Raw genomic sequence first — 13,747 nt, forward strand, 5'->3', positions numbered from 1 at the left:
AAATGCAGAAGTTAACACAGAGATTTTTAGAAAAAGGCTTGAAATCTGCCCTCGTGTCATGCAAAAGAGATTCATTCAGAATGAAAACATCAGAAACTAAGTCTAAGTCCTCCTTCAGTTTACGTTTAGAGCGCTTCTGCTCAGAAGTCAGAACTTCCTGATGAAGGGTTGATATAGAGCTATTTCCTTCATCTTACTGTGTGACACTGTGTGCACTCTTGGCCCATGATTGTTCCACATTTAGAAAACAGTTCTTTAGAACTATCACGGAACTATCACCGCTAAGACAAGAGTATGAAATGTGCATTGAACACAGCACGCTGTGGCTAACTCTTCGGGCCCTTCAATGCCCTCTTCTCGACAAACCCACTCCATCACTCTGGCAGGTCACATGCACTGTTACCCATAAGGAACTCTTTCATTAAACACGCAGCCCTCTCACCTGTTGGCTCTGATTAATCACGGCACTTGTAATTAGATTTTTCCTGGGTCACCCTCCTCTACGCCGAGCTGAAAGTACTAAGATCCCAAAGTTTGAAACGGGAAGCTTTTTTAAACGGGTGTTTAAAATGGCTGTAAGTGGAGCGGGTCCCTCGGGGTGGTCTGGTCTGACGGTTGTGGTAATCATCGGTGCCCAGGAAGAGTGATTGAGAGTGGATGTGTGTTGATGAGTGAAGTAGAGGGTGTAATCAAAACAGAAAATCACCAGCATTAAAAAAAAAAAGACCAGAATCAGTTATTTTTGATGCCGGTAATGACTTCATTATGGTGTTCCGGGTTTAGGTTTACAAAATTGCTTATGCATCTTTGAATGAATCTATTTTAAACTCACTGTCTCTTTATGAGATAGACTATCCTTCACAAGTGGAGATGACGTCACACTAATCGCACTGCTTTGAATGGTAACAGAAAGGTGGTTGAAAACGTATGGCCTATGTCTACAAACTAGTGAGTCAAACCTGTCTAGACCTGCAAATTACTTTACCTAATGTCATTGTACTACGTACACTGGTGGCTAACAAACGTGCAGTGTGATTTAAATCCTATCCACTATGGTACACTAGGAGGGACCTGAACAGTACATTATGGTGAATGGCAGTAACCCAATACCTCCCACAGAGGCTTTACGTATATGATGCCCCCTGAACATAGCCTGGGTGTTCCCATCCTGCCTTGCGCAGTGATTTCTTTCACGCTGCTATGGCAGTCTGGAAACTAACACCCACATTTTCGCCTGATGTTGGTGGCCAATCACAGAACAGGGGACAAAGCAAGACCATGATGAGCTATGCACAGACGCATTTGATAGACATCCGTGGCGCCCAATGAACGGATCTGGGCATTTTTTAAAATACGAGAAAATGAACGTCTGGTTGCCAGACCACGTGGTAGGCGTGAGTCAGGCTACCCTGAACAGGCAAAAACAAAAAAGATGGCCGCAGCAGTAGCATTAGCCAAACGAGCCCTGCCAGCGGTGGCACTACTTTTTCCACCGTGGTGCAGCGGCCCACCGAGCGAGAGTAAGTTAATCAATCAGCCGGGAATCAATGACCCACATGAGCCGTTGCATAAAGAGGGATTAGGTCAGTGAAAGGGCTACGGGGAGCGGGGAATCAAAACAAAGATTTTCCTCCAATAACAGAGAGGTGGAGGCAAGCGTGGGCGAGTCAGGCAGCCAGAGAAAGAGAGAGAGAGAGAGAGAGAGAGAGAGAGAAAAAACAACAAGTCTCTTGAGTCATTATGTAATTTGTCTCTGTCAAAAAGCTAATTTCAGCATGGCTTAAAATACGTAGAAAAGTCAGAAATTAGCAACTTTGCCACATAACAAAAAAACGCAATGTGACTGATTGATATTGATGACCACTACAGTAGTCGAATGAACAAAAGCTCTCATTCAATTCAAAATTGACTTTGACACTAAGTCAATACAAGTGCAATGGTAATGGAAATCCATCTTGAACAGCACAGGGGACAAACCTGATTCGCTATCCGTCTTCCACCGATGAAAGGAGGCCACAGCCTCTGCACCTCCAGCAGCACCTGGTCCAGGTATGTGGGATCTTGCCTGGCTTGTTCACGCACCTCTTCCTGAGGGAGAGCAAAGCAACATGCCAATGAGTTAATTGCTGCAACTAAGTACAGGGCTTATTCTAAAGGGTTTATTCTACTGCTGTCGTGGTGCGTCCTTAATGAGGGATGATGATCTGTGGTGGACCCTAAAGGAGAAATCCAGCAAGTTCTTAATGAAAGTTAAAATGTAATGTCGGTACGAAACTTAATGAAAACCTTGAGAAATGGAGATCCATGTGAAAACGTGCAGGATTTCTCCTTTAATATGGAATATTGCACTTCTGTACTCTATGATCATTACCATAATAAATACTGGTACTGTACATATTTGCTCTGAGAAAGCAAATTGTCTCTGTATGTCACCCTACTGTATGTGTTTACAGTTGTTATTATGAGAAAAGCAAATTAAATGAAAGTGAATAAAATACTGTGTGAGTACACAACTTCTAGTGGTATATGTATATGACAGTGTTGTCACTGTCACTTCAATGTCATCACCTTGGCACTGCAATGATCTATTTTTATCAGTCACATCACAGAACTAGTGCAGACTCTGTATTCAGTGTCTGCATTCCTGTCAGAAGTGCCACGGTTTGTGAAAAACTCCGATGCTAACACGCGCTCTGGCGCTAATAAAACCGGTGAGTGGTGTTCAGACGGGATGTGGCGCTGCTGGCCGACAGGACGGAGAGGACGGAGAGGACAGCGGTCACCTGGCCGGGCCCACACAGGGCCAGTGTGAAGGAGGTGAGCAGTGAGGCCAGTGCTTTGGGGATGAGGGCCGAGATGAACAGCAACAGATGCTGAGAGGCACAGCTGGCATCTGGCAGAGGGAGAGACCGCAGACAGCCGACAAACCTGCAGGAGGAGACCAGGAGAGTAGGTAAGAGCTGTAAACACATTTAGATAGAAAGAAAGAAAGAAAGAACTAAAGATAGATAAATACTGTAGATAGGTAGATAGATAGATATATAGATAAACAGAATTCTAGATAGATAGGTATAGATATGTATACTGTAGATAGATAGATAGGTAGGTAGATAGGTACAGTAAGTAGATAGGTAGGTATAGATAGATAGATAGATAGATAGATAGATAGATAGATAAACAGAAATATAGACAAATGTAATACACATACAAGCAATGCAGTACACACACACATACTGTGTGTACGTTAATTAAAACATTTGGAAAAGAGATGATTAGATCATCACAGAGATATTAATGAGTGCCGTCCATTCAGTAAACAATAGGACTCTTGACCAAGACTTGCACCTGAGGGAACAGAGGACCAATAGGGACTTCTAGAGGGTTATTGCATTACAGCCTTCACAATGAACCATTACACTGTTTGTATTTATTGTCTGCCTGTTCCATCAAGGATCAGTACATTTCCTAAAGTGGATTATGGCCCATGTGTATAAACTAATAAGGAGGGTATTATACCAGACAAGCTGACTATATCAGAGTATCTCAGATTAATAATAGGATTCTTTTTCTTTCCTCGCCCAGCCTCTGTCTGCCCTGCCCTCTGTACCGGTCTGTCTCTCTGCCTGCCTGTCTGACTCTCTACCTCTTGTTCTCTCTCTCTCTCTCTCTCTCTCTCTCTCTCTCTCTCTCTCTCTCTTTCTCTCGCTCCTGTTCAGATCAAATCATTCCTCAGCACTCTTGCTCTCTATACTCTCTATATCTGTCTGTCTCTCTGCCTGTCTGTCTGTCTCTCTCTCTCTCTCTCTCTCTCGCTCCTATTCAGATCAAATCACTCCTCACCCCTCTTGCTCCAGCTCCAGCTTCTCTTTGATGATCTCCATGAGCTTGTCTTTGGCTTCCAGGGCCGTGGAGAAGCCAGAGGACCACAGGGGTACCTTAATGTTCACAGGAGCGGATATGATCCCTACGGAAAGCAGAGATTGTTAGAGGAGAGACAGAGAGAGAGAGAAAGGGAGAGAGAGAGAGATAAAGAGGGAGAGGCATCTCAGAAGCATATCTATGTTTGCCATGTCTTGTTTGCTATGTATTCTGTGTGGAAACCTCGTGTTCAAATGTTCTGCTTTGCCAATGCTATATCTATTTGTCATGCCAATAAATCTGACTTGAATAGAATTTAATTAAGTGAGCGAGGGAGAGGAAGAGGAAAGAGAGAGAGAGAGAGAGAGAGAGAGAGAGAGAGAGAGGGGGGAAGGAGTGACTGACAGTCATTTCATCTGCTCATCTCCTCCACAACTCAGCACTAGAGAGGCCTGGGCTGAGCCCCGTGTGGAGACTGCATGGGAGCAGATTGTATTACCGGCCGCATCCGCCCTGTCTGTGCAGCCACCGCAGCACTAATGTCCGACTCCTGCTCATTAGATCACTGGCTGCAACGTGAGAGTCCGACTGCCACAGACAGGTGCATGAAACACAACCTCTGTCCCCGCGTTTCAGTCAATACTCATTACCCTGGCCATTAGAATTATCAACATAAAGACTCGACTTTGACCAGAAAAGGGAGATTGCCAACAGCTAAATGGCCACTTGTGCGGGGGGACAGTGCAGTAGATAGAAAAAACAACAGGCAACATCTTCTTCTCTTTCTTAAATTGAATTCCAACTGTCTGAATTTACTGTTGTTGCACTCAATTGGATGGCCCCTACAGTGAGAATGTCATCATCTTTTTAATCATTTACATTTTTAGAAAGATTTCATGTTTCATGTCTCGTCGTCATCCCTAAGCGTCCCCTGGTCTGTCGCAGTAGCTGTGTGCGTAGCTATCCAGTGCTTACACAGGTATGATAGGTGACAGGCTACGTGCACTGAGGTGGTTATCACTCAGGTGGGCAGGCTGTGCTGTCCTCTAATCCTGTGGTGTAGGTAAGCTCTTTTATGTGGGACTGGACACTCTGACCCAGCTGAGGCTGGCTGACTCATTTACTTACTCTTTCACTCGCTTACTCTCACGCACACTCACACAGAAACACACACACACACAGACACACACACGCACGCACGCACGCACGCACGCACGCACGCACGCACTCACACACACACACACACACACACACACACACACACACACACACACACACACACACACACACACACACACACACACACACACACACACACACACACACACACACACACACACACACACACACACACACATTCACTCACTCACCGTGCCAGTGAAGGGTGCAGAGTTGAGTGATCTCCTCGAACACTTCAGGCGTCTCCTCCGCCTTGACGTTCAGGAACAGGCCCAGCACCAGCTCTGAGCCCAACCTCTTGAATATGGGGTAGACGGACTGGGGCTCTGCACTGAAGCACACCACATACAGTACAGTACAGTACATGAGCTGCCGACACCAGCGCTTCTCAAAAGTTTTCAGAGGACCGCCTCATAATTTACAGCTAGTTAAATTTACTACAGCCTATTTGTGTACTAAGATGTCATTTGTGTTCTCTGAAGTTGTGGCCAGGTTCACTGGCAGGTGTTTACTGACAGGTGTGTAACTTGGAAACTTGGTTCACAATCCTGTGTTTTTCTGGCAGGTGTGTCACTTTTTTTTTGTTGCCAACTTTGGATTTTGCATCACTTGAGCATTTCTCCACGTTTATGGTCTAGCTACAGTAACTGGCAAATAAGCCAAGCTAAGCAGCAGTAGGAATGGTTCATCATGAGTCATGATCTAAGTCAGTGATTCAAGTGATTCATCATAACAGACTGACGTGATTTGTCATAATCACAGTTAAATGTTACATGTAATGCATGTGGGAGGAGCACAGACACAATACGCTTGTGTTATTGGTGCCAAAGGTCATCATCTGTGTAAATATGCATTTTTAAAATGAAACAACACAACTTTAGAATTTAAAGCAACTTATTTTGTGGACCCCTTGGCTACGGGTTGCAGACCCCCACTTTGAAACCCACTGGCCTATTCCTCTACCATTATGATGATGATGATAATGATGGAGTATTTAGAAATAAAACTCAGAGTGACTTTTTCTGTCAGACTACACACTTAACACACACATTTTTCTGATTGTTCTAATTCTTTAAAGACAATATTTTTTTCCCTGCATGGTACAATATAGGGGTGGGAATTGGCAAAAGAATGACAATTCGATACTATTGCGATATTTGGGCCAAAATTCGATATTATTGCGATTCTAAACATATTGCGATACAACAAGTATTGCGATTCGATTCTGCGATATATTGCTATTCATGTCTCTCATATTATTCAAAGGCATAACAAAAAAATAAGGAAAATAACACTGTTCAACTCACTTTGTCATGGCGTGGTGCATATCAAGGTCCTTACTATTTGCTTTTTGTTGAAAACCGAAATACACCCACACTTTCAAAGTGATGGAGGGTCGTCTATAACAGGTTGTGATTGTGAAGCCATTTTTATTTGAAATTGCCGTTGAATGCACAATAAAACGCCACAACAAGCGCCATCTTGTGAGTGTAATATCTTGAAATTCCCCTTGGGGACTCAAATAAAGGTAAAATAGATCATTAAATTCTATAATTAAGTATTGCGATACTTTGAGCTACTAGTATCGATATAATTGCATGCACAAAATATCGCGATACTGAACAGAATCGATTTTTTCCCCCACCACTAGTACAATAGTGTAGAGATTTGTAAACACATCACCACTGTTTGGCTGATTCGATTTGAAACCTTGCCAGCTCCTAAAATGCACAATTCTGATTACGTAACACAGGTGTACAAGTGTATAGTGGTGAGCATGAAACCGCACGTTCAGCAGTGATCCATCCTCCAGTTCTCACCTTGAGGAGAGGTCCTTCAGGCTGCGTTCACAAACACTGCACCGGAAAAACAAACAGACAAGCAGCCTTTACATAACACCTGATTATGTCTCAGTCTCCACACACACACACACACACACAAACACACACTGCAAACTCACATGGGGATTAGCACAGATGTCAGTGTTATGGCAGAGAACATTTTTTTTTTGTTTAGAACAATGGCTGCGGAACATGACGTATCTAACCAGTTTCGCTTACAACATACTGTAATATTACAGTCCGCCTTATTAAAACATGGCATAAGGCTACAGTACCACTTATTATAGAAGAGTGAAACCTAGAAGCAGCGTAGCTGTTCATTCCATCTAAAGCAAGTTAAAAGGAAATGACTCAACGTACGGCTTCCCTCTGTTCGACAGCCTTAGTTAAGCCGTGATTAATAAGGCCAGCAGTGATGTTATAAGAATGCATTGACCCCCATTAGACCAGAACAGGGAGGATTCATTAGGCCAGTAGGTACAGCCATGACATCATGGCTTTAGTCACCAGTAGGACACATAGGAAGAACATATTACTCTATTCGCCTGCGCTATAAGGGTTTATCCTTCATCAAAGACACACCCTGTTCTGGTACGGTAGTCATCTGTCTACCGTAATTCCATTAGGCTTTCAAATAGGCTATGTTGCATCGGTCTACTGTTTTGCAATTTGCATTGTGTGTACATTTACATAATGCATAAGGCAATTGTAAATACTTACAATGTCTAGCGAGTATTTAAGTATAAGCTTGACAATAGCGAGGTGGACCTTTTGTACACTCCTCACTAGTTCGTCATGTTTCACAGCTCTGATATTGCAGGCCTGCCCTGTGCACCAGATCATCTTGTTTGCTGTGTTTCAGTCTTTTGAGCATGCAAGCCTGGGTAGAGAGCTATCTGCACATAACAGGATTTTAAAAAACATGCGCGGAAATGTATGTGATGTTCTTTATGTCTTTATGTCTCGAGGCATTTCATTTTGTGCGTTGCCTTCACACAGACAATAACTGCTGATTGCTTTTCTTTAGGCATTAGGTAAGCCATCTCTTGTTGATGAGCTGAGCTCGTTGTTTGGCCCTCCAGGCCCACAAGCGGTCCGGTGGTCTGATGAGGTGGCACGTTCATTACCTGTTAATGTAATCAGAGCTGGAAGCCAGGCACTTCCCCGTGAACAGATTCATGAGGGACAGCCGAAGCAGACTGGCTTCTTCCCCTGAGTGAGTGGCAGAGATTAAAGAGATCATTAACAACCCGCTCATGAACCGGCCAGATAAACTGATTGATAGATTGCGGCCCAATGGAAAATTCTGGGTTAATAAAAGATTCGGTCATAATTGAGTTTGTGGTCTGAGCAAAATGAATGATGGTATCACATTTTTTCTCAAAGACAGTGATGTCATAGATGTGATGGTTTTATTGCTGGGTGACGGACTATGAAATGTTGAGAGTTTGCTACAACAGGCTCTGACTCTATTCTCTGTGTAATACCCCCCTCTAGTGGTGACGTGTCTTTGAGAACACTCTCCCAGGAGTCTGGGCATATCAGGGCAAAATAAACATGCAATGCAAATAACCTGAAAGGACAAAACAATTATGGTTAAAGAAGACAGCGCCTTATTGTAAGCCTTGCATATATGGTATTTCTATATATTCTATATATTGCTTTCATAAATGTGATCTTGGTCAGTATAAGTTGGATTTCTTTAAAACAAAACTCTTTAACATAAAAAAATGCCAATTATAGACATTATAGACCATTTGACCTTGGAGTCTCCCATATATCTTTGGGTAAACTCTAGGCAAGATTAAATATGAGCCTTGCCACACTCCCATAAAGCTTTGACTGGTGAGGAATCTGGGTAAAAGTTATTGTGAAGAGTCTCTCCTATCTCAGCTGCTGAAGCTTTTAACTCCTTCAAAGTGTCGTGCCTTGGTGGCCTTGTTTGGTGTGGATGAACTTGACTGGCCTACACACCTCAACCTCAGTCCTGACCTCAACCCAATAGAACACCTTTGGGATGAATTAGAGCGGAGTGAGAACATCAGTGTGTGATGTAACAAATGCGCTTCTGGATGAATGGTCAAAACCTCCCACAAACACACTCCTAAACCTTGTGGAAAGCCTTCCCTGCAGACTTAAAGCTATTATACAATAGCTGCCAAGGGGGGACCGACGTCATATTATACCCTATGGGTTAAAGCGTAAGTTTGACGGAAATTGAAAAAACTGTTTTTCTGAATGAAAATACATCAACTAAGCCACGAAAGAAGCATTTTTCGTTGATCACGCAGTACCGAGCTAGCACGGGCAAGAGCTCCAGCCCAAAATAACAAACAGTGGGTTAGCATAGGGCCTACAGCCATACACTTTCAAATTCGCATTTTTAATCCACTAACATTGCTCAAAACAGCGCCAAACCTCGTCAGCAACTTGCTCTAGGTGTCTACACATACAACGAAGCACCAATCAGTCTGTAAACGTTGGAATAGTTTGTATACAGTTAGAATTAGTTCGAGACAGCAACCCTATCTGAAGCACAGAAACGTCACGCGAGATCTCACACGGAAACACGGGAACTATTGTCGGAAGGGACTGCGGGTAGACAAAATCACATTTTTAAACCACTAACATTGCTCAAAACAGCGCCAAACCTCGTCAGCAACTTGCTCTAGGTGTCTACACATAAAACCAAGCACCAACAACTTGGTTCACGAATCCGACGTTTATAAAAGAAGACTGTTATGGACACTTACCCCTTCCAGCTCCTCATGAAGGAAAGTCTGTGATTATCACGCAATGCTCCCGCGTGACGTTTCTGTGCTTCAGATAGGGTTGCTGTCTCAAACTAATTCTAACTGTATACAAATATGTGCAGACACCTAGAGCATTATGATGGAGCTCTTGCCCATGCTAGCTCGGTACTGCGTGATCAACGAAAAATGCTTCCTCCATGGCTTAGTTGATGTATTTTCATTCAGAAAAACATAGTTTTTTCAATTTCCGCCAAACTTACGCTTTAAGAGTGGGATGTAACTTAAGTTCATATGCGATTCAAGGCAGTTGATCCAATACCTTTTGGCAATAAAGTGTATATAAAATGATTTATAGAAAATATAAACTACACACAACTACCACCATCTCCATACTGCTCAAACTGTGAAAACAATGACTTTGGAGTGTCAAATTTGAACAACTCCATCCAACAAACACAGACAGATGGTGCACACTGACCCAACTGTTGGTGTTTGCTGAACTTTGTTGGCATTTATTGGGGCAGTCTGCAAGCACCTTTACAGATATTACACAACAGGAGGTGCAATAACAATAATATTGCAATTTCCTTGTTGCAAACGCCAATCACATGTGGAGAGTTTAATCAGTTTTCTAGACCAACAGGTTTCCATATCCCAGTTATGTAAAAACATTTTGAAGCAAATAATATGCAGATAATGCTTATAGGATTCAGTACGTGGTGAGAACACACACTAGAGAAAAAGCTTCAGATAACCAATCTTGTCTGTAAAAGTCATCAGAGAAAGGGAAATCATTTCCTGTAACAGATGTTGCCTAAGTATTTTAAGTGCAGAAGTGCGCGGTTTGAGACACAGTGCTAGTGATTACAATACTCTTGGGTAGACTGTGGCCGGAAGAACTTTATCATCTCACCATTGGTCGTAACAATGTTGTCTCCATACATGTAAGTCATGACATCAGTGGGGTCTTTCAGGAACACAGAGGATTTATCTGGATGAAAAACATAGGACAAACCATTAGACCTTGATCTGAATTATCCTAACCTAAACTTTGTTTACAGCTCTCATCTGGTCTCCATATCTGCTCAGCTTTCTGTCAAACAAGGAGGGTGACCACATCTTGAGTCCAGTCTTGGAGAAATGTAAATTCATTTCTGTTCAACAGCCAATCAAATTACACTCTTCCCCTCTGTGCTACTGAAGAGAACCGTGTTGATTTGCTGGGATTGTTTATAGTTTGGTTTCCCAGCACAGAGAACCTGACTGTTTGGACAACATGCACTGAACCTGAGAGTATCTTCTGGACTTCACATACAACAAAGGCCAAGCAGTTTATTCTTTCAACACGATTCTATAGGTCTACACATCTGTAGACCCTATCCCTCACCCCAGCTCAACTGCAGGAGTTTCCCATATCCACACCAACAGGGTGGCTGAGAGAGAGAGAGAGAGAGAGAGAGAGAGAGAGAGAGAGAGAGAGAGAGAGAGGAAATTCTGATCTTGATAGATGAAGATCCTCTGCGCTAGATTTTAAATACCCATTCAAAGCACTGACTACTTCTTCCTTTGTAGCCTGCACTGAGCCTTTGGTTCTCGGTTCTCGGTTCTAGAGGATACCTGAACTGTTAATCAAACTTTTGTGATAAGAGTGACTTACTGAAATGAGGAAATCAACAACTCTTAAATATTCATACATGAAAATTAAACTGTCTTAACCTAAACTCTCATATATTGTGTTAGAATATTACCTTATACTCATTCAGGTGTTTACATGCAATATATTTCAGTATAATATGGGGTAGTCTTTCTATCTGGTACGTGTCAAATACATAAAGCTTTAGTCTACACTGCCATCAAAGAGGGTCAATTAATTCGCAAAGCCTCAGGCAGTGGGTCATGGGTATTCTGTCTCGTGACAATAAAGCCATAGTCTCTAATCCAGCGAGGATTCAAATACGCAGTGAAGTCCCACTTTAATAAACCATGCATATAGGCACATCATTCATCCGAAACAGCAATGCAACAGATTTAATCACACATTTATAGACTACGTATTACACTTGTTTTTAAATCAACAACAGAAATAGACAAATACAACCCAACAGATGTCTATAACAGACACTGAAATATTCTCACGAGTTTATCCATTATTTATTGGTATCAGACTAAATGGAAACATTGTACCTGCAATGAATTGACACGGCAAGATAGCCTATCCAACAACACAACATCACGCTGAATCCCAGTGGTGGACGAAGTACATTGATTATGTACTTAAGTGAAAGTATAGATACCTTGTGTCAAATATTACTTGAGTAAAAGTGAAAGTACCAACTTTGAATTTTCACTTAAGTAGAAGTATAAAAGTATTTGCCTTCACATATACTTAAGTATTAAAAGTAAAAGTACTTCGATGAATTATGGTTCTAATGGCTTAATTATAATTATAATTTATCATTTTCACATCAAAGCTCCTGCTAAATCAGCTTACATAAGGTGAAATTCTAATGCCACTCTTCAAATAGTTTCTTTCATTTGTCTATTTAAAAGAGTCTAAGCACAAAGCATTAGAAGCTATCTACAGTGAGGAGAACATGTATTTGATACCATGCTAAAGTTGCCTAAAAAGAGAAATAAAAAATCATCCTTTGACAATCGATCTTAATGCCTTAATTCAAAAAATGAGTAAAAATCAAACTGCAAACAAACAGATTGCATGGTGCTTTTTCCAGTAGGCCTATTAGCCTGTTTGATGCTCATTGAGCTCAATGCAAATCAAACCGGCTAATAGGCCTACTGGAAAAAGCACCATGCCAATCTCTAGCTGTGGTGAAGGGTATGATGATGTGGGTCTATTTTAATTCCAACGGCCAATGGAACTTTATCAGGATGTATATATCCTGGATCCATGAAATAGCTGTCCTTTAAAAATAAAAATCTACCTGCCCCTATGTTAACCCTGTGTTAAATTCCCATAGGGTTACATAGGGGGTAAAATACTTCCTTCCCCCTAGCATTTAGGATTATAATAATAATGACAAAGTAATTTTGTTGTAGAAAATACATTTGTTAAGAACTATGATGCTGTTTGATTCATTTATAAATGGTACACTGTCACTTTAAGACTCTTGCCGGCTCCACTCAGTGACTGCCTTCTAGTTTATAAAGCGGAGATATCAGTTATCAATGCACTCTCTCCCTTTCATGCGCGCTCACACGTTCCCAATTACGTTATGAGTAACGTTATGAGTAACAAACACGTAAATTAGATTTGCTGCAATAGAGATTTCAAAGACTAGGCTTTCATCTCTATGTAACATTGATATTGACATTGTAATGTAAACGTTCTCTAAGAAGAGTGTTAGTTTGCAGTAATGTTAACCACAACGTCGATTTTTTTTTATTTATTTTTTTTTAATTTAAATAGCGAAAAGCCAATGATAGCCTAAGTGCGTGGCGGGCCAGATCTATAAACTAATGCATGCTCGGCGGGCCGCACTGAAGTGCGTGCAGGACGCAGTTTGGACACGTGATTCGCTTTGCCAAAATGGAACGAGAGGGTTTTCATAAACGTAACGGAGTAAAAGTACGAATTTTCACTCAAAAATGTAGTGAAGTCAAAGTACAAAGTCTCACCAAATCTAAATACTTAAGTAAAGTACAGATACATCAATATGCTACTTAAGTATTGTAACGAATTACATGTACTTCGTTACTGTCCACCACTGCTGAATCCAGATGTATACAACAACCTGCTACTACTCAAACAACCTTTGTAACCTCTGAATGGGCACTACCTACCGCAAAGAAGTTCTTTCATTCCCTGAACCGAACACACGAAAGATGTTGACTTGTTGAGCAGTCTTGCTTGAAAGATTCGGCTGCCATGCTTCTCAATACGACGTTCGCAGAAAGTTATTGGATCTCGATAAAATTCCAGTGATTTGTCACCCAGAAGTGAAATTCCCGTTGATCCCGGTAATTTAGACATGCTTTTGTGTGTGAACAGACACAGCTAAACTAATCCCGGTGCTGCTTCCTTTGGACACACGCATACAACTGAATAGGGAACCTTACCGGCGAACAAGTTTACGCACAAAAAAAATAACCCTGAAC

At 41.8% G+C, this 13,747-nt stretch overlaps 1 protein-coding gene across 3 annotated transcripts in view; it reads right to left on the reverse strand.

The window, feature by feature from the left end:
- LOC134100959 (putative cytochrome P450 120) overlaps positions 1-13,747 on the reverse strand; it is a 48,819-nt gene extending 35,072 nt beyond the window's left edge. For all 3 annotated transcript variants that reach the window (XM_062554466.1, XM_062554468.1, XM_062554467.1), the window contains exons 1-8: positions 13,433-13,747; positions 10,545-10,622; positions 8,006-8,090; positions 6,858-6,893; positions 5,229-5,368; positions 3,841-3,964; positions 2,784-2,928; positions 1,978-2,088 (exon numbers count right to left, since the gene is read on the reverse strand). In XM_062554466.1, the coding sequence (XP_062410450.1) occupies positions 1,978-2,088; positions 2,784-2,928; positions 3,841-3,964; positions 5,229-5,368; positions 6,858-6,893; positions 8,006-8,090; positions 10,545-10,622; positions 13,433-13,622 (909 nt within the window). In that variant the 5' untranslated portion in view covers positions 13,623-13,747. The remainder of the gene's footprint in view (positions 1-1,977; positions 2,089-2,783; positions 2,929-3,840; positions 3,965-5,228; positions 5,369-6,857; positions 6,894-8,005; positions 8,091-10,544; positions 10,623-13,432) is intronic.

This window comes from Sardina pilchardus, chromosome 14 (assembly GCF_963854185.1).
Source record: "Sardina pilchardus chromosome 14, fSarPil1.1, whole genome shotgun sequence".
NCBI lineage: Eukaryota > Metazoa > Chordata > Actinopteri > Clupeiformes > Clupeidae > Sardina > Sardina pilchardus.